At 38.2% G+C, this 19,497-nt stretch overlaps 1 protein-coding gene across 1 annotated transcript; it reads left to right on the top strand.

The window, feature by feature from the left end:
- Positions 1-15,930: 15,930 nt before the first annotated feature.
- Positions 15,931-19,218, top strand: LOC131154072 (U-box domain-containing protein 9-like). The gene is made up of 2 exons (XM_058106575.1): positions 15,931-16,481; positions 17,887-19,218. Exons 1-2 carry the CDS (start codon positions 16,197-16,199, stop codon positions 18,964-18,966), a joined length of 1,365 nt encoding a protein of 454 aa, XP_057962558.1. The 5' UTR covers positions 15,931-16,196; the 3' UTR covers positions 18,967-19,218.
- Positions 19,219-19,497: the final 279 nt, after the last annotated feature.

Genomic DNA, 19,497 nt, shown 5'->3' on the forward strand with positions numbered 1-19,497 from the left:
AGTTATGTGATGACCTAAAAATATATATATGATTAAAGCACAATAATAATAAAATAATAAAAATGGTCATTGAGTTAATGTCAATACAGAAGTGTTTTTCTATAGGATCCTTGATTCCATGCTTGATGCCTAAGAAAGACCTTGTCTAAGCGAGTGCTCAGAGACCATTGCGGCTTAGTCGCTCCCTAGAGGTCGGCCTGGCAAAATGGAATTTCATAGGATAAACAAGATAGACACTGTTTGTACACGTAAATAAGTATATATACATAAAATAGTATTTTGACAGACATAATTTGTAGAAATACATAATAAGATAATAATAATATAGGTATCATATGTGGGGCCCACAAGACTATGTGGGGTCCACATGAGTCTCGTAGCCACAAGACACTGTTTATATACGTATATAAGTACATAAAATAATATTTGGACTGATATAATTTGTAGAAATATATGATAAAATAATAATAATATAAGTATCCTATGCGGGGCCCACAAGACTATGTGGGGCCCACATGAGTCTGGAAGCCATGTAGAGGTTTACACGAGTCTCAAAGCTATGTAAGACGTATAAAATCGTATGAAGGTTATTCGAGTTACGTAGGATCCATTCGGGTCTTGAAGTTGTGTGGGGCCCACAAAACCATGTGGGCCACATGAGTTTTCAAAATTCAAATTTAATTCTTATTAAATAATAAATAATAAAATAAATAAATACTAAATAGTTTAAAAGTAAAAACAATGATAATAATGATTAAGAAAAATAATAAAATAATAAAATAATTAATTAACTAATTGACTAATTAATTAGGTAAGTAATTAATTAAAAATTTATTTAATGGGAATGGTGGCAAGCACTCCCACATGGCCTCTATCTCCATCTCATACTCAACCCATACCTTGCCCATCCGTTGCCCATTCTTTAATTTTTTAAAAATTATAATTTTACCCATTTCCCCAGACTTTTATAAATTTCATTTCTTCCCCAAAATTTTCCTATAAATAGAGAGCTCTCAACCTTCATTTTTCACAACAATTTTCCAAGGAAGAGAAGGATTAGTGAGTGAAAAAATTTGTGGTGGAGAGAGAATTTTTGAATAAGTTCTCAATCACCCACTCTTTCCGATCTCATTTCTTAGAGATAGTTACAGTGTTCGTAAGGAAGAAGGTAAGTAAATTTTGATTATGTTAGTCTTTTTTTTTTATTTAAAATTGATACCCGAGTTTATTTAATAAGTAAATTTCAATTATGTTAATTAGTTCCAAAAATAAATTGGCCTTATAGTGCACCTGTGAGGAAGAGTGACTTAGTTACTGTGGGGGGCAGTAGAAGGGGTAGGGGTAGACCTAAAATAACTTGGGAGGAGATAGTGAGTAAGGATTTAATATCTTTGAATCTATCAAAAGAAATGGTCCATGATCGCATAAATTGGCGGAAAAGGATTCATATAGCCGACCCCACTTAGTGGGACTAAGGCCTGGTTTTGTTGTTGTTGTTGTTGTAGTTCCAAAAAATTTCCATGAGTTTATTTTTACGCATATTTAATTATACCAGTTCTATCTTTAATATACTTGCATCTATTTTTAGGTTAAGAAATGTTTTAATCCCCTCGGGTAAATTTTCAGCATTTCTTTCTATTCAAAAATAAAATTATATATATTTTTAACACAAAAATTATGTGGCATGAGTTTATTTCTATGTTGCATTTTTTTTTTTATGAAAATATGAATAAAGATGAGATTTTTATGATATTATTTTAAATTGCATAAATTATAATAAGATGATTTTAAAACCCCTTATGGCAACAAAAGTTCAAAGTTACAGATGTTCGGTATCGCAGCTTAAAGTTTATACGGATCAGAGTGCACCCACACTATTTACAGAGTGGTTATTTATGTTAGTGGATTTCTCTTGAGTGCACACCTGGTTCCAGACCAGGACTTAATAAGGAAAATCTCACTTAAAGTTTACGTACGTTGATTTAGTTTGGTCGGCCAGCTAGCTAAGTCCAGTCTTCGGACCACACAACCCAGTCATGGGGGTAAACATGACTTACGGAAAACAGGCCTAAGGGTGGTTTTTATAATATATATTTATACATAGTTAATTACGTGTACAAAGTTACTGATGATTTGAAGGAAAAGTATAAGTTTACATGAAAAGGATCATTCTAGTGCTTAAATGATGATCTAAAGAAAACGTATAAGGAAAAGTATATGTATATTTATCATTAAATATTTATACAGTTTTAAAGTTAAAAGTTTAATTTAACAGTTATAGTATATGATTATAAAATTTTACTGTTGTAGTTGATGGTAAAAGTTTTATGCAGAAATTTTTAAATTTATATTTATTCTAGAGACAGTTTTGAAGTTATAATATTAAATATTGTTTTACGAAATTTTTAGAAAGCTCATTTTGACCACACACTAATAATAATCTTATTTACTTACTGAGCGTCGTCTCACTCCAATCATATTTTTATTTCAGATAACTCTGAAGAGCATGTTGGAAATCAGGCTTAGCAAGCATGTGGGTGGGGATAGAAAAATAAAGATTTGTTTATAAATATTAGTATGATGTCAGATATTTATGCTTGTGTAATTTTTCTTCTTTTGAAATAAATGATTGTAATATGGATAATTAGTGCTCTGGTTTAATAATAATTGAGTTTAATTTGCTTCCGCTGTAAATTAGTAGTAAAAAGTTAATATCCCAGGCCCTTCGGGGTCGGGGTGTTACAAGTTATGCTTTGATGAAATGAAGTAGGAACGAGGTTCCGAATTGTTTTAGGCTTTGATATCCAGCTTTTGCCGAAGAGTGTGAAATACCACTAGATCGGCCGATTTTTACCGAAGGGTGTGAAAACACCCAATCTACATCAGTTCAATAATGTGGGCTTTTGCTATGCCAGGTTACTGGGGGAACCGACTTTTGCCGCTGCTTAGACCGAAGGGTGTGATGACACCAAATAGTATTGCTTTGTTTGTGAAAATACTAGAACTGTATTGAACTATTTATGTTTTATATCATGATAACACTCGTATGCCACACATCGATATAACTTGGATTTGCCTTATTGAGAGGTGTCTCACCCCTATCGTACGTACATGTTTTTCAGGTCCTTCGAGTAACCGGAACTAGCAGGGGTTAGACCATCATTCATTATGGTGTATCATAGATGTTTTATATGATACAGAGACAGGTAAGGTTACTAATTCACCCCTGGGTCCCATATCTAGGTTCCGAGCGTGACAACTTGGTATCAAAGCTAACCAGGTTGTTAGGTCTTGTAGACTTGGTTAGGCATAGTTATGTGTACATACTAGAGTGTAGGAGGTAGGAAACTGGTAGAGTAGGTCAAGAGTTGTTTTGTTTCTAGATAGGGACTCATTGTCGGTGTTCTGTATTTTTCCTAAAATGATGATTTCAGTAAAATCATGGCAAACCATTGATGATTTTCATGTTGATGTGATGGGATAGACCTGGACCCGTGAGATGGTAGTTAACATGATTAGTTGTAAATAATTGTGTTAATTGTACGTGATGTAAGAGTTCTAATAGATTCTTATCATATTTTCAGAATGGAGCCCAAGGATAATAACTTGGAAAGTGGCTCCGAGGAAACTGCAAGTGATGAATCTCCTTCTGTGCCTTGGGGGTTGACAAGGTAGGTTATGAGGGAGATTATGCGGAGTGTTAGCAGACACGAACGCTTCCCTACTGCTGTGGGGTGTACCATCGAGAGGTTCAAACGTATGCACCCTCCGACGTTCTCAAAAGGACCCGATCTGACGATAACAGAGGACTGGGTCAAGAAGATCGAGAGGATTCTGGAGGTCATACAATGTACAGATAAACAGAGAGTCCTCTACGCTACCTCCCAACTATCTGGTGAGGTAGGACGATGGTGAACTGCGATGAGTCTGCTAAAGAAGCAGAGAGCAGGTCCTACTAAGATGACATGAAGTCGATTCAAAGAAGTGTTCTTTGAGAGATACTTCCTGATCTCCATATGTGATGCAAGGGCGGATGAGTTCTCTACTCTAACACAGGGAGATATAACGGTGCAGGGGTATGCTGCTCAGTATATAAAGTTATCCCGTTTCGCGCCGTGTTTGATCTCAAACGAGTACGAGAAGACCCGAAGGTTCGAGAGGGGCCTGAGGAAGGACATCTGTAGGTTAGTGGGTATGCTTCAGATCTGTGAGTTTTTGATTTTAGTGGATAAGGCCACTGTGATCGAGACCGGCATTCAGGAGGATGAGGTAGATTAGGAACTGAAGAAGAGGCCATTACCTTCTAGTTCTCAGTTTGGGTCTTGCTAGGGATTATGGAAGAGGAAGAATAAAGGCTCAGGTTACTTTCAGAATACCGAGCGTCAGAGCTCGCAGATGAATTAGTCACGTGATCGTTGTATCAGGTGCCACAAATGGCATAACAGTGAATGCCAGCCGTTTAGGGGTAACTACTACAAATGTGGCCAGTCAGGTCACATGGCTCAGGATTGTCACACACCAAAGATGGGTACGCCTACTTTGAGTCAGAATCGGAGGAGTAATTAGGTATCCCAGGGAACGTATCTGGTAAACACAGCTCTGGCAAGGGTATACTCGTTTACTCCAATGAATGCTGAGCATGCGGGGAATGTGGTGACAAGTACTATGATGTTACTTCTAAATAGAGTTGTGGTCCGAGTGCAACCCATTCCTTTATATCTGCTAACTTTGTAAAACTATGTGGGGTTGAGACCCGAGTCATGAATGAAGAATTGTCTATAGCTACACCATCTAGGTGTGTATCATTCTATAGGAGGATGTTAGAAAACTGCCCAGTGGTAATTCAAGGAAGACTGATACCGCTGAATCTTGTGGTATAAGACATGTCTGGGTTCGATGTCATATTGGGGATGGATTGGTTATCCTCCAGTTATGCCGTGATTGACTATCGTTCAAAGGTTGTAGTGTTTAGACCTCCTGGGGAGTAGGAATACAAGTTTGTAGGATTATGTGTGCGTTCGACACCATAGGTTCTATCGGCATTACAAGCGAGGAGGTTACTCTTGGATAGATGTTAGGGGTACCTAGCTTGCATGAGGGAAACACCGTGGGATGAGTTGAAGCTTGAGGATATTTGAGTGGTTAATGAGTTCCCAGATGTGTTTCCCGAAGACTTACCTGGTTTACCTCCGGATCGTGAGGTGGAGTTTGCGATAGAGCTACTACCTGGCAAGACACCGATCTTTAAAGCTCTAAACTGGATGGCTCCAGTAAAACTTCAGGAGTTGAAGGAGCAGTTGCAGGAATTAATGGACAAGGGCTTTATCCCACTAAGTGCTTCGCCTTGGAGAGCTCCAATTTTGTTTGTGAAGAAAAAGGACGAGTCAATGCGAATGTGCATTTGTAACGACCTCAAATTCCTTAACATAAAATATAACATAATAAATGGAAAAGTCAACCCGAACCCGTGGGTAACGGGGACACCTGTCAATTACAGTGGAAACCTAGGCAGCAGCAAGCATAAAATCTAAATCATCCATCCATAAAGCATAATACCAGAGTGTACTACAACATTATATAACTGTAGTTATATACATCCTCATAAACATCAAAATAACTCTAGGATCAAACACAAAATAATTCTGACTCTAGTACAAAATCTTACTCTCCTAACGGGGTAATATCACTAACTTAACGGCGGCCACAACCCACTGGTCACTCAGGGTCTCTTGAAAAATTAATTAATGTTGGGGGTGAGACACATCTGAGTAAGTGAAAATAAACTAAATACAGTTGTGTGGCAACATAAACATTTGATGCAATTATACATATACAATACATTTCATATATCTGTAGATATTTATCATAACATACTGAATAATCATATATTTTCATACTTGCTAATAAATCATATCGTACGTAAAACATCTGTTATACTGATAATACTGAAAACATACCCAGGATGAATAGCTAGCTAATGTCATGTATTACCCCCCATGACGGGTTGTGTAGCCCGAAGGCGGGACCTGACAATGGTTGGCCGACCACTGCCGAGTCAAATATATCTGTAAGTACGATGGGCCTACCACACCCTGGTCCAGACTGCCAGGTGGACGTTCACACTCTACTGAAAGTCACATCGACTATCCATCTCCCACCCCCTCGTGGAGTGGTTAGCACCAATCTGAACATAGATATCTGATCTATATAGTTATGGTACCAGGCTCCTGAACTGAACTAAACTAACATCCGAGTTCTGATAACATATAATACGTGATATTATAGCATCTTTCATAATTACGGCCTTGCACCGAACATTTCATAAATACGGCTTTATGCTGAACATTTCATAATACGGCCTTGCGCCGAAATCATACATAAATATAGCCTTGCGCCAAAATCATACATACATACGGCCTTGAGCCAAAATCATACATACATAGGGCCTTACGCCGAAATCATACGTAAATACGTCATTCTGAAAATAATCATTTAATAATGTATTTGTTAGAATCATAATGTACTGTATACTTCCATAACTTCTCAAATCATACTGCATTCATATCATTATCATATCATAATATTTCTCCACGTAAAATAATATTCATGCCACACATTTGCTGTATAAAACCATACATTGCATTTTAAAATCATACTTTCTGGCATCTCATACATATATATATATACATTTCAACATGTTAGCAGTATTTTTCTCAAACGTACATTTCCTTCGTAATCTATAGCTATAATACATGCTTTTCAGGAAATAACTTTTCTTATAAATAATAATAATTTGCATGAAAATGACTGCTTTAGTTTATTCCCTTACCTGACTACTGAGAAAATCCCTAGAATATCCTAGCTTAAAACCCGTCGGATTTCCTGATCAAGACTCTGAAAATGAAAACTCACAGTACTAAACTTCAGTATTTCTACATGTACATCATTTCTTATAACTGTCGTAAGGTCAAATTTGGCTTAAAAAGTCTTACCTCAACTTAGAGATGATTTCCAACTTGCTTTCACCAATGATCCGCTCCGAAAAATTTGGAGAGAACTTCCCCAGGAGCGTCATGGTGACATCGGATTGTCGATCCGGCGTAAATCTGGCCCAAAATTGATGAGAAAGAGAGAGAGAGAGAGAGGGAAAAATGGAAGAGAGAGAGAGAAGAGAGTTTGCTTAGCTGCGAAGTAAAAATTTGGATTTTTTTGTATTTATAGAACTGGATTCATCGACGAGCCACGTCATTCATCAACAAATCCTTTAATAATTTCGTCGACATAATTCAGTCCTCGTCGACGAAATTCAATTGGCTCAAAACCTCTCTCGGTATTTCCTCGTTGACGAAATTCAATCTTCGTCGATGAATTCCCTTATACCCTCGTCGACAAATCCCTTGTGTTCGTCGACGAGTCGTCTGGTAATTTCCTTTCCTCTTTATTATTTAAATTCCATTTTATTCGGGTTGTCACAGCATTGATTACCGTGAGATCAACAAGGTGACTGTGAAGAATCGTTACTCGTTGCCTCATATCGATGATCTCTTTGACCAATTGCAGGGAACTCAGGTCTTTTCAAAGATTGACCTACGGCCAGCGTATCATTAGGTGAGGGTTCAATCTGAGAATGTTGCGAAGACTGCTTTCCGAACCAGATATAGCTACTATGAGTTCTTAGTCATGCCTTTTGGGTTGACGAATGCTTCGGCAATGTTCATGGATTTGATAAATAGAGTTTTCCATAAGTATTTGGACCAGTTCGTAGTGGTGTTTATCGATGACATTCTAGTATACTCGAAGAATTTGGAAGAGCATGAAAACCATCTGAGGTTGGTGCTACAGATTCTACGGAAGAAAAAGTTGTATGTCAAGCTGAAGAAGTGTGAGTTCTGGTTGAATCAAGTCTCGTTTTTAGGTCATGTGGTGTCTGAAGGCGGTATCTCATTTGACCCTAACAAGATCGAAGTTGTGGTCAACTGGGTAAGACCGAAAAGTGTGTAGGAGGTTCAGAGTTCTCTAGGACTGACAGATTATTATGGTCGGTTCGTGGAAGGTTTCCCTAAATTGTCTAGACCTTTGACATGATTGACTAGGAAGGGGGTGAAGTTTGACTGGATCGAGGATTGCGAGCAGTGTTTCAAGAAACAGCAATTGGTTACTACTCCGGTTTTGACCATTCCTTTGGGGGATGGCTGTTTTGTGATCTATAGCGACGCGTCTTTGAAGGGTTTGGGATGTGTGCTTATGCAACAGGAAAGGTAATGGCTTATGCTTCTCGACAACTCAAGGAATATGAGAAAAATTACCTTATGCATGATCTAGAATTGACTGCTATAGTTTATGCACTGAATATCTGGCGACACTACTTGTATGGTATTCAATGTGAGATTTTCACTGATCACAAAAATCTTAGGTACTTTTTCACATAGAAGGAGTTGAATATGAGGCAGTGGAGGTGGCTTGAGTTGATCAAAGACTACGATTGCACCATCAGTTATCACCCGGGGAAGGTCAATGTGGTGGCTGATGCATTGAGTCGGAAGTCAAAGCATGCAACAATATCTGCAGTTGTAGCTCAACATCATATTAGGCGGGATCTGGAAAACCTTGGCATAGAGTTGGTGTCCGGTGATCATCAGGCTTTCATTGTTATTTTGGTGATCCAACCGACTTTGTTTGAACTTATTAAAGCCACGCAAGCTAGTGATGAGGAGTTAACTGAGATTGTGGAGAAAGTACGACAGGGGTTGGTTGCGAAATTTAACATCTCTGAGGGAGGTGTTTTGAGGTTTGGAACTAGGCTGTGTGTTCGAAACGATGATGAGATCAAAAGGACGATTCTGGAGGAAGAGAATCGTTCGTTGTATACGGTATATCCTAGTAGTACAAAGATGTATCGGGATTTGTGCGAGACCTTCTGATGGAGTGGTATGAAAAGGTAGATTGCTCAGTTCATGGAGCAGTGTCTGACATGTCAGAAGGTGAAAACTAAACATCAGAGGCCAGCAAGGTCGTTACAGCCCTTTGCTATTTCGGAGTGGAAACAGAGCATATCTCCATGGACTTTGTGACTAGATTGCTACCAGCACTTCATGGGCAGAATGCCATTTGGGTGATCGTGGAAAGGTTGACGAAATCTGTTCACTTTTTACCGATGAAGGTTAGCTACCATTTGAGTAGGTTAGCAGACTTGTACATGCATGAGATGGTTAGAATGCACGGGGTACTGGTGTCCATTGTGTCAGACCAAGACCCAAGGATTACCTCTTATTTCTGGAAGAGCTTGCAGGAAGCATTGGGGACGAAGCTTACTTTCAGTACAGCGTTCCACCCCCAGACTAATGGACAGTCGGAGAGAACAATACAGATTTTGGAAGATATGTTACGGGCTTGCATATTAGACTTCGATCGTGGTTGGATGCAGTTTCTACCACTAGTAGAGTTTGCCTATAACAATAGCTTCCAAGTTAGTATCGGGATGGCACCTTTCGAGGCCCTGCATGGTCAAAGGCGTTGGTCTCCTCTGTATTGGGATGAGGTTGGTGAATGTCAGGTGTTAGGACCTGAACTCGTGCAACAAACATCTGAGAAGGTGGGTTTGATTCGGGATATGATTAAATCGACTCAAATTCAGCAGAAGAGTTATGCGGATGTTCACCGCCGTGAGTTGGAATTTGAGGTGGGGGTATAATATTTCTGAAGATCGCTTCGATGAAAGGAGTGATGAGATTCAAAAAGAAGGGCAAGCTAAGCCTGAGGTATATCAAACCATTCGAGGTTCTAGAGCGAGTGGGTCTGGTAGCCTACAAGATTGCACTACCCCCAGTGCTCTCGAGGATCCATGATGTATTTCACGTATCCATGTTAAGGAGGTACGTGTCAGATCCTTCGTATGTTATTAGTTACAAGAACTTGGAAATTGGAGATACTTTAGCATACGAGGAAGTACATGTTCAAATTTTGGACCATAAAGTTCAGAAGCTACGTACCAAGGATATACCGCTAGTGAAGGTATTGTGATAGAATCAAGAGGTTGAGGAAGCTTCTTGGGAATTGGAAGCGGAGATACACCGGAAATATCCATAGTTGTTCTAAGCTGTATTACCCTACTTTTGTTTTGGGATAGGTGGTTAGTCGTTGGGAGTGTGTATTATTGTGAACTCTTGAGATGGTTTATGTGTGTAACCATGGTATTCCTCCACCATAAGTGAGGGTGTGTATGTATTGTGACGGGGCTTCGATATAAATGGCCGCCAGTCCTTTCTAGAGTTGAATGTGTGTCTGGTTGTGTGAATGAGTTCATGAATGAGAGATTTCGAATTTTGAGGACGAAATTTTTTGGAGGGGAGGTTGTAAGAATCCAAACCATGATATATGGAATAAATAAATAAGAGAATGGTAAAACGGTAAATTGAGCAAGCTTCGTCGACGAAGTTGGAATTCGTTGACAAGGGCCCTTCTGTTATTTGGTGATGAAATGCAGGTGCTCATCAAAGATGAGAAGCCAAGGGGTTTAGGGAAATCCAGAAATCTCAGGCTCATCAAAGAGGCCACCGCTTCGTCGACGAACTCCCTTCGTTGACTCGTCGATGAAGACGCCACCTCATCGACGAGTTCGGCCGAGTCAAAGGTGCTATAAATGTCCATTTAGGTTGCTTCTTAGCTAAGAAATCAAAATTCTCTCTCTCTTTCTCTCTAAAAACTCGAATCTCTCTCTCTCTCTCTCTCTCTCTCTCTCTCTCTCTCTCTCTCTCTCTCTCTCTCTCTCTCTTTCTTTTTCTCTAGATTTCTTCGTTGTACGTTGCTAGAATAGACGATCTGACGTTACTACGAGGATTAGAGAAATATTCTCTTCGATATTTTTGGAACGGATCTTCGTTTTGAGTATTTTCGAGTTTTGAACCAAAATCGAGGTAAGGCTCAGTTTTCATTTCCGTTCCGATAGTTTTGTAGGGAATGGAATTGTGAGTATGTTTAGTACTGTGATTTATAGGTTTTGCAAACTTGGTTCATTGTTTAGGAGTCGTAGAGTTTGGGTTTGGATATTTGGGGAAAGGTAAGGAGATTCTGTTTATATCAATTATTTTCGAAATCGAACTCGATAGAACTGTGGTTCACGGTCTTGTGTGTGTTTTGATTACTCATTTGGGGAAATCTAATAAGTAAAATTATGGGTTTTGTATATTATAATTTTGGGAAAAAGGGGGCAATAGGTTGCATCTCTGGTTTCGTTGGAAACCTGTGAATATATTGTGATATATATTGTGCTATGGAGATGGTCATGTCTTGACTTGTTTTAAACTGTATTTTGAAAATCATGATTGTTGAGATTACCAAATGAGTGTGGATTGATTTGTTATGTGAACATGCATAAGTTATGTTTTGATGAAATGAAATAGGAACAAGGTTCTAAGTTGTTCTAGGCTTTGATATCTGGCTTTTGCCGAAGAGTGTGCAATACCACTAGATCGGCCGATTTTTACCAAAGGGTGTGAAAACACCAGATCTGCACCGGTTCAACATTGTGGGCTTATGTTATGCTAGGTTACCTAGGGCACCGACTTTTGCCGAGGGATGTTAAATGCCACCAGACAGTCGGCTTTTGCTGAAGGGTGTGAAATACCACCAAACAACCCGACTTAGGCCAAAGGGTGTGACGACACCAAATCACATTGCTTTGTTTGTGAAAATACTAGAACTGTATTGAACTGTGTATATTTTATATCATGATAACACTCATGTGCCACACACCGATATAACCTGGATTTGCCTTACTAAGAGGTGTCTCACCTCTATCGTACATACATGTTTTTCAGGTCCTTCGAGTAACAGAAACTAGCATCCTTGTGTTGGGAGCGTAGTAATCGGTGTACTGCGAGAAGTACTTGTGTAAGTACTAGGACTTTATCGGGTTGTCATTTTGGGTTTGCTGACACCTTGGTTATGTTTTGTATTATAAAGCTTAGACTCCTTTTGTATAAACTCTAGTATGGTACAATGTATGTATAGAAAAAATAGTTTCCGCTGCCTATTTTTCATATATGTGAATGTATATAGGGTGTACGGGAACCCCACGGGGTTAGACCCTTATTCATTATGGTGTATCATAGGTGTTTTGTATGATACAGGGACATGTTAGGTTACTAATTCACCTCTGTGTTCCATTTCTGGGTTCAGGGCGTGACAGATGGTTTCATCTGAGTTCATCCTAAAGGCCTCATACTCGCTTGTGAGCATGTCGATTCTGCTATCTCTAACACCAATCGTAACTTCATAGGTTACTTCTAGTTTATCTCATATTTCTTTGGCTAATTTATATGTCATGACCCTATTGAATTCATTTACATCAAGGGTACAATATAGTGCATTCATAGCACTTGAATTTACTTACAACATCTTAAAATCATTGCCGGTCATCTCTTTTTCATCTTTAGGTATTTCTTTACCATCCATGGTTTTAGTGGGGATAATGTCACCATGTGTGACAACTTTCCATGCTTTCCAATCCATAGTTTGTAAATAAATTTTCATTCATTGTTTTCAAAAGGTGTAATTTACTCCACAGAAGATAGGTGGTCTGTATGAGGATTGACCCTCGGCAAAGGGAGATACACCTAAGTGTGCCATATAGATCTTTACAACCCCTCTCTGATACCAGTTGAAAAGGAATGTGTACTTCCAAAAGGGGGGGTGAATTGGGATTTTAAAATTTTCTTTAAATCCTTTTTAATAAACTCTTTCTCAATCCTCTTTAGTTTGAACAATTACACATGTTAAATTGATTAACAATAATAGGTACAACATAAGATTAAATTAGTTATCAACCTTAATGAATGAGTATGCTTATTTTGAATGCTTTATGGATTAGTCAAGAAATCTTTCAGTAATTATCCAACAAACCAATCAGACTAAGGTAACCAAGATAAGATTCACAATATGAAATAATAACACAGTCTCAGCGATGCTTCCAAGATTCAGCTTTTATGTATGTAGTTGACAAAAGTCATGTTATTAATATACAAGATACACTTGAATTTTCAATATGAAACACAATAGAAATTTCCAACCACTTTTCCAAAACTCAGATTTCAAACCAATCACTTTCAAGATTAAAGATCGTTGTTGATTTTATTTTAATGATTATTTAGTCTTGGGTGTTAATCCATCAACATACTCCCTTATGGTTTCCACAATAATATTTGATCAACCAACGTACTCCCTTTCAATTTCTGTAATCCCAATATCAAATTAATTTTCAACTTTGTTTATTTCCAAACCACACAGTGTATATGAACTGAAAAATAAACAATCAACCACGTAGTTAATATGAAAGAAAAATTAAAGAGAGTAGGGGAGAGAGTGAGACGCGAGTTTTACGAGGTTTGGCTATACCTACCTACATCCTCGCCTTAGGCAACACACCTAAGGATTCTACTATACCACTCCTTTACGGGTAGGAGCAACCTTTTACAACCACTCCTTCAAATAGGATAGATCCCTCCTCTCCAAATGTTTCCCCACGCTCGGTTACACAAGAATTCATCTTCTTGCAAATCCAACGATCCAACAATCTCGAATTGTCACAAAAAAAAAAAAAAATGGTGTACAATGACACTCTCTACAAGAGTTGATTAGTACAATTGATTAGCACAATATACTTCAATAGAAATTAATATAGAAAGAATGAAGCTCAAGATAATATCACCGGGGTTCTTTAGATTTGGAACATCTCAGTAGAAACTCAAAGAACAGTGGCTTTAAATCAGCAAATTTTTAGTAGAAACTTCAACAAGAGTTTGAGCAAGAGAGAGCTTTTGAAAAGTATTTGTAATATAGCTTGATTGTTGTTTGTATTCCTTGGGGTTTTAAAATCCTTGGGTTTAAAGGGTAATTATAGAGTTTATAAAGTGTATTTGATGTTTCCCAAGTGACTTGGAGTGTTTGCCAAGTTTTCATAACTTTTAGTATTCAAAAAAATCAAATTTGGAAACTTCCCGTTATTTTTAAAATTTGAAATCTCGAAGAGTCAGTCAACTGGAAACAGAGAGTCAGTCACCTGGATAGTTAAAAATACAGAGAATTTAAAGTCAGCAAGGAGTCAATTAATTGGAAACACTGATTCAGTCACTTGGGTCCTCTCGGGTTTCTGTTCAATCGCTTGGACAGATTATGTCAGTCGCCTAGGATGTTGATAGCTTCGACCAGTTTTCAATATTTTTGGTATAACTTTCACTATACAACTCTGATTTTAACATTCTTAGTATCAACAGAAATCTAAGAGAAAACCCCACAACCTTCATGTTGAACACTTTTTAAAATAAGGAGTGTTTGATAGAGAAAAATGCTCATCAATAGAGATGTAGAAAAAAGAAGGTAATTTGAAGAACCCTATTTTGGTGCTTTTCATTCAAAAAATAATTTAAACCTTTTTGAAATAACTTTTGACCTTATAAAAATATTTTCCAAGTATTTTAAAAGGTATTTAGGTTCAAGTAATTAACCTAAGAGTTTCATGTATCCATACTGAAATCGAATGAAGTGCTTACATGATACTTCTTAAACTTAAGCACTCTAAGCATTAAGTCTTCAGTGTAGCTTCCATTCTTCATTTTGAATTTGGCTTTAGGTTTCATCTATAACTTAATGCTTCAATATACTTCAAGTTTTATTAGATCATCTTTGAATCCATACTTTAATACTTTTTAAGTTTCATTTGATCATCTTTCTTTGGAGCATAAGCTTTCAATAATTGTTGTGAGCACTTGACCTTATATTCACATATTTGATTCCTGAAATATCATTACTTAACCAAAAATGTTAAGTTCTTCTGATTTATTATCATAAAAATAAGATTTTAAACTTTGTAAGACCAACACGTTTCACAATGATGTGAAAATAGTCGGCCTGTGACACATAGCAATGTTAGAGATCTTTGACAACTCAACTAATATAGAATAGTAACTATTAATTCAAAAATTAATTTGAAATATAAGCTCTCTCTCTCTCTCTCTCTCTCTCTCTCTCTCTCTCTCTCTCTAAAATAGCTCTAATCAAATAAGGTAATTGTAAACATATTTAAACCCATTCCTGTGAGTAAACCAATAAACCATTGTGACCACTTGCCTTCATTAGCAGATTCCCCAAGTGTCTACATCAATTCAACACCTTTGCCACCTCTACTTTCAAATTTCAATTGTTGATTACCACCTTTACCCTCAACATGCGTTATCTACTGCAAAGTGCAAAGATGGAAACAAAATGATAGGAATTTAGGACGTAATAGTAAAAACAAGAAGACCATGATTATGAGAAAGAAGAAGAATGAGAGAGAGAAGAAGAACGAAAAGGATGAGCATTTGCTTTTTAAAGCTTAAAGGGAGCAGCCTAGAACATGTATCTTCTATGCATGCGAGTTACCCATCACAATTGAGAGGTGCATCATAAAGTGCAAATGTCAACAGCATACATACTATTTTCATAGTTATTATTAATCCAAGCAAGTCGTTAAACAATAGAGAAAGAGAGTAGTAGCAAAGGTGATAGCGGGAAGGGTTGAGTCTCACCCAGTACTTTGTAATTTTGTGAGCAAAGTAAGATAAAAAATATTAAAACAAACTATCGTCATTGGGCAATAATTTCTAAATAGTGTTGTTTCAATCTTTTTTCCTTTTTTGGGAAAAAAAAAAAATGTCAAGCTAGGAGACTCTCATTTCTAAGTAGTATGAATTATATCGCCTCAAAATCTTAAATATGCAAAATACAAGGCGTGGCAACTAGTATTCAATAAAGAGTCGAAAGCCTCAATTAAAAAAGTTTCTCATTCAAATCTCATTCAGGAAATGCAATTTTAAATTTGCACAAAAATTTTGGCTTCGTGGGTGGATGGTGCCTGGAAAAAAAAATATATATATAAAAATATATCAAAAGTGTGGCGCCAAGATCCCCACATAAAGTACAAGCCTGGTTGGACCTAATTTCCCGTCATTCCCTCCTTAATTTTTATATATATATTCTCCTTAAGAATAAACAGGGTAAATATACAGAGAAAGTAAAGGGAAAAAATGATTTGTTCGGCAAGTCTCATTCTCCTCCGCGTCTGCCCACTCCCATATTCAACTTGATTTTTCTCTTCTCATTTCTCCTTTCTCCTTTCTTTCCTTCTTCCTTTCTTACTGCTCCAAGAACACACCTTGTGTATGGCCAAAGCTGGAGTCATGTATGAAACCGATTCATCCATGGAGGCAAAGGCCGGGGAGCTGAAGAAAGAATTGCAGAGACTGGTGAAGTCCATAGCCGACGACGATGATTTTCGGCTCGATGCTGTACGCGAGGCCATGAGAGTATTGTCTGCTCTGAGGGACTTGAAGAAAGCGAAGCGCTCCATCTCTTTTAACCTTGATAATCTTACTGTTCCCGACGAGTTCAGGTGCCCAATATCCAAAGAACTCATGAGGGACCCGGTCGTCTTGGCCAGTGGAGAGGTTGGTGTCGGAATTTTGGTTTCCATGCTATTTAGGGTTTGAATTTTGCTGTTTTGCCGTGGTTTTGTTTGAATTTTTCGCCATCTTGTCTTCTGTTTCAGGGAATTCTTTTTCTGGGTCGTGATTTTTTTGTTCCCTCCGAAGAACATAAAGTTTGTTGCTTGGAAATAATTTCTTGATTTCCTCCCGAAGTTAATCTTAGTCGACGTAGCATAAGGTTTTTGTCACTTTTCTTGATTATGCGACTCTATTTGATAAGGTGGTTCAGTGAATTTCTCAGGGAACTAGGTTTCATATAGTGATCTTTCTTGTTTTGAGGACATGAGTTCCACTATTCGGCAATGTGCTTCAATGGTGCACGATTCTAAAGCAGCCCAATCTTGTTTCACGTCCCTGGATATCCGTAGGTGATCCGGTGGGGAATTAGATCGATGGGGTTAAAATTCGTGCTTCTTGGGGTTTATTTTTCTTCTCATTCCCTTCCCTTCAATGTTTTGCTTCTTTTAGCTTACTTCCTTTTCCTCGGTGGTGGTTGCCCTGTTCATCCAATAAAAAAAGGGGGAAAAAAGGAGAAAGTAAGAAAAGATTCATCTCCTTTTTCTTTTTTTCCTTTTTTTCTTTTCTCTTTTCGTAAAATCAAAACAATTGCTTGAAAATCGGTTGGGTTGATTAAAGGCTGGAAAAAAAAAAATGATTTTTCTCTGATTAGCAACTATTTTTCAAAAAATTTATCTTGAATATAGTAAAATAGAAATGTCTGGCTCTGATGAGGGGAGGGCTGAGAATTTGAGATTGTGAAAATGAAAACTCTTGAGATTTGAGAATTGGGTATGCATACTTTAGTGGTTTCTTTTAGTTCTGTGCATTCTGCAGTTGTTTTCCTATCGATTAACTTTTTATCTTGATCAATCCAATGCAAGGATGAAAGTTTGTTTATTAGTTTCTTTACTGAATCTTGAAGGCCAATGGTGCAAAGCGAATCTAATCATCATTGTCCTCAGTTTTCATTTATTTAAAGAATTTGAATCATTTTTCTGCCTACGCATTTCTGAACTTGTTGTACTAAGTATTATTTTGATGAGCCGACAGTACGAGGGAATTAATGGCCTCCTATTTTGTGAAGTGGTCTTTATTTCATCTGAAGTAAATATGGAAGCCGTTTCTTGGTGTATTGTTGCCTTTCAGCATCAGTTTTCTGGATCCTATCATCCTAGATCTCTCATTAATCATTATCTATTATACCAATTAAGCCCTAGGGTCTTATTAGATCTGCTAGATTCATGTATTTTCTTTTTCTGCGTTTACTAATTATTATTTTTTTCTTTGACATTTGAATACCTATATGAATTTAGAGCCATAGAATGTGGTTGGTATCTTTTCCTTAATGATTTCTTACATTCTGCAGACTTACGACAAGCCATTCATTCAAAAGTGGCTGAACGAAGGCAACCGGACCTGTCCTCAAACTCAACAAGTCCTCTCCCACACAATTCTGACCCCTAACCTCTTGGTGCGAGAAATGATTTCAAAATGGTGCAAGGATCATGGGATTGAACAGCCACCCTGTGTTTGGAAATGTAACGAGGAAGTGTTCACTGATGCAGACCGCAACCGTCTGAATTCTTTGCTCGAGAAGATGTCCTCTTCACTTTCTGTTCAGAAGGAGGCTGCAAAAGAACTTCGGCAGCTGACAAAGCGAATGCCTTCATTCCGGGGCCTTTTTGTTGAATCTACCAATGCCATTCCTCAATTGCTCAGTCCACTCTCAGCTGGCAGGACTAACTTGGATCCCGATCTCCAAGAAGATTTGATCACAACAGTCCTGAATCTCGCAATTCACGACAGTAATAAGCAAATTATGGGGGAGAATCCTTTGGTCATTCCTCTACTTAATGATTCCTTGAAATCTGGATCCATTGAAACCAGAAGCAATGCTGCTGCAGCTCTCTTCACACTTTCGGCACTTGATTCCAATAAGATTATTATTGGGGAGTCAGGTTCTCTGAAACATTTGGTCGATCTTTTAGATGAAGGGAATCCTTTAGCCATGAAGGATGCTGCTTCGGCAATATTCAACCTTTGTATTATGATTGAGAACAAGGGGAGAGCTGTCCATGCTGGGGCAGTCCCTGTGATCCTGAAGAAGATTATGGACCGTGTGCTAGTTGATGAGCTGTTGGCTATTCTTGCAATGCTTTCCAGCCACCAGAAGGCTGTCGAAGAGATGACAGAGCTTGGAGCCGTGCCTTGCCTGCTTAGCATAATGAGGGAGAACAACTGCGAGCGCAACAAGGAGAACAGCGTATCGATCATATACACAATATGTTTCTATGATCGGAGTAAGTTGAAGGAGGTCAGGGAAGATGAGGACAAAAACGGTACAATTTCCACCATCGCACGGACCGGGACCTCGAGGGCCAAAAGGAAGGCCAATGGTGTCCTTGAGAGGCTGAACAAAGTTACTTCAATCACACATACGGCGTAATGAAAGGAGTCGTCCCCGAGCACCCTCTGTACATATTCCCCAGTCCAATTCCAACCAACCTTGTACATAGCAGTCCCAATCAAAACATGGACCCTGTACAAATATTACATATTCTTACAGATTTTTCTGAAAATTCAGCCCACCTCAAGTTTTGGTCAGTATAGATAGACGAACAAAGGATATTGGATTTTCATCCTCATTTATGATTAAACAAATACATAGCAGTACAGGTATAGTTCACTTTTCTGGCAATATTTTCCTGTGCCTACACTGTACTTGTTTTCCTTTTTGGCATCTTTACATCTTTAACGAGTGTCGGCTAGGCAATTTTCTCTCTCTCTCTCTCTCTCTCTTTTTTCTTGTTCATGGGGCCGGCTTTCTTTGGATGGAGGGAATCACGGGATGATTCAACGGGCATTATGGTTTTTGCGGAAGGAGGATAGATGAAGTGGGAGGGGGCGTCTCCACTCCCCACTCTGCACCGTTGGCGCCACAACTTAGCTTGTGGAGTGTCGGCAATATCCTGCATAG

Source organism: Malania oleifera, chromosome 4, assembly GCF_029873635.1.
Source record: "Malania oleifera isolate guangnan ecotype guangnan chromosome 4, ASM2987363v1, whole genome shotgun sequence".
Taxonomy (NCBI): Eukaryota; Viridiplantae; Streptophyta; class Magnoliopsida; order Santalales; family Ximeniaceae; genus Malania; species Malania oleifera.

What these genes read in the sequence shown, in the direction of transcription:
- LOC131154072 (XM_058106575.1), top strand. Translation starts at nt 16,197, where the DNA reads ATGGCCAAAGCTGGAGTCATGTATGAAACCGATTCATCCATGGAGGCA. An exon ending in TCGTCTTGGCCAGTGGAGAG is followed by an intron (nt 16,482 to 17,886) that starts GTTGGTGTCGGA and finishes TACATTCTGCAG; the next exon opens with ACTTACGACAAGCCATTCAT.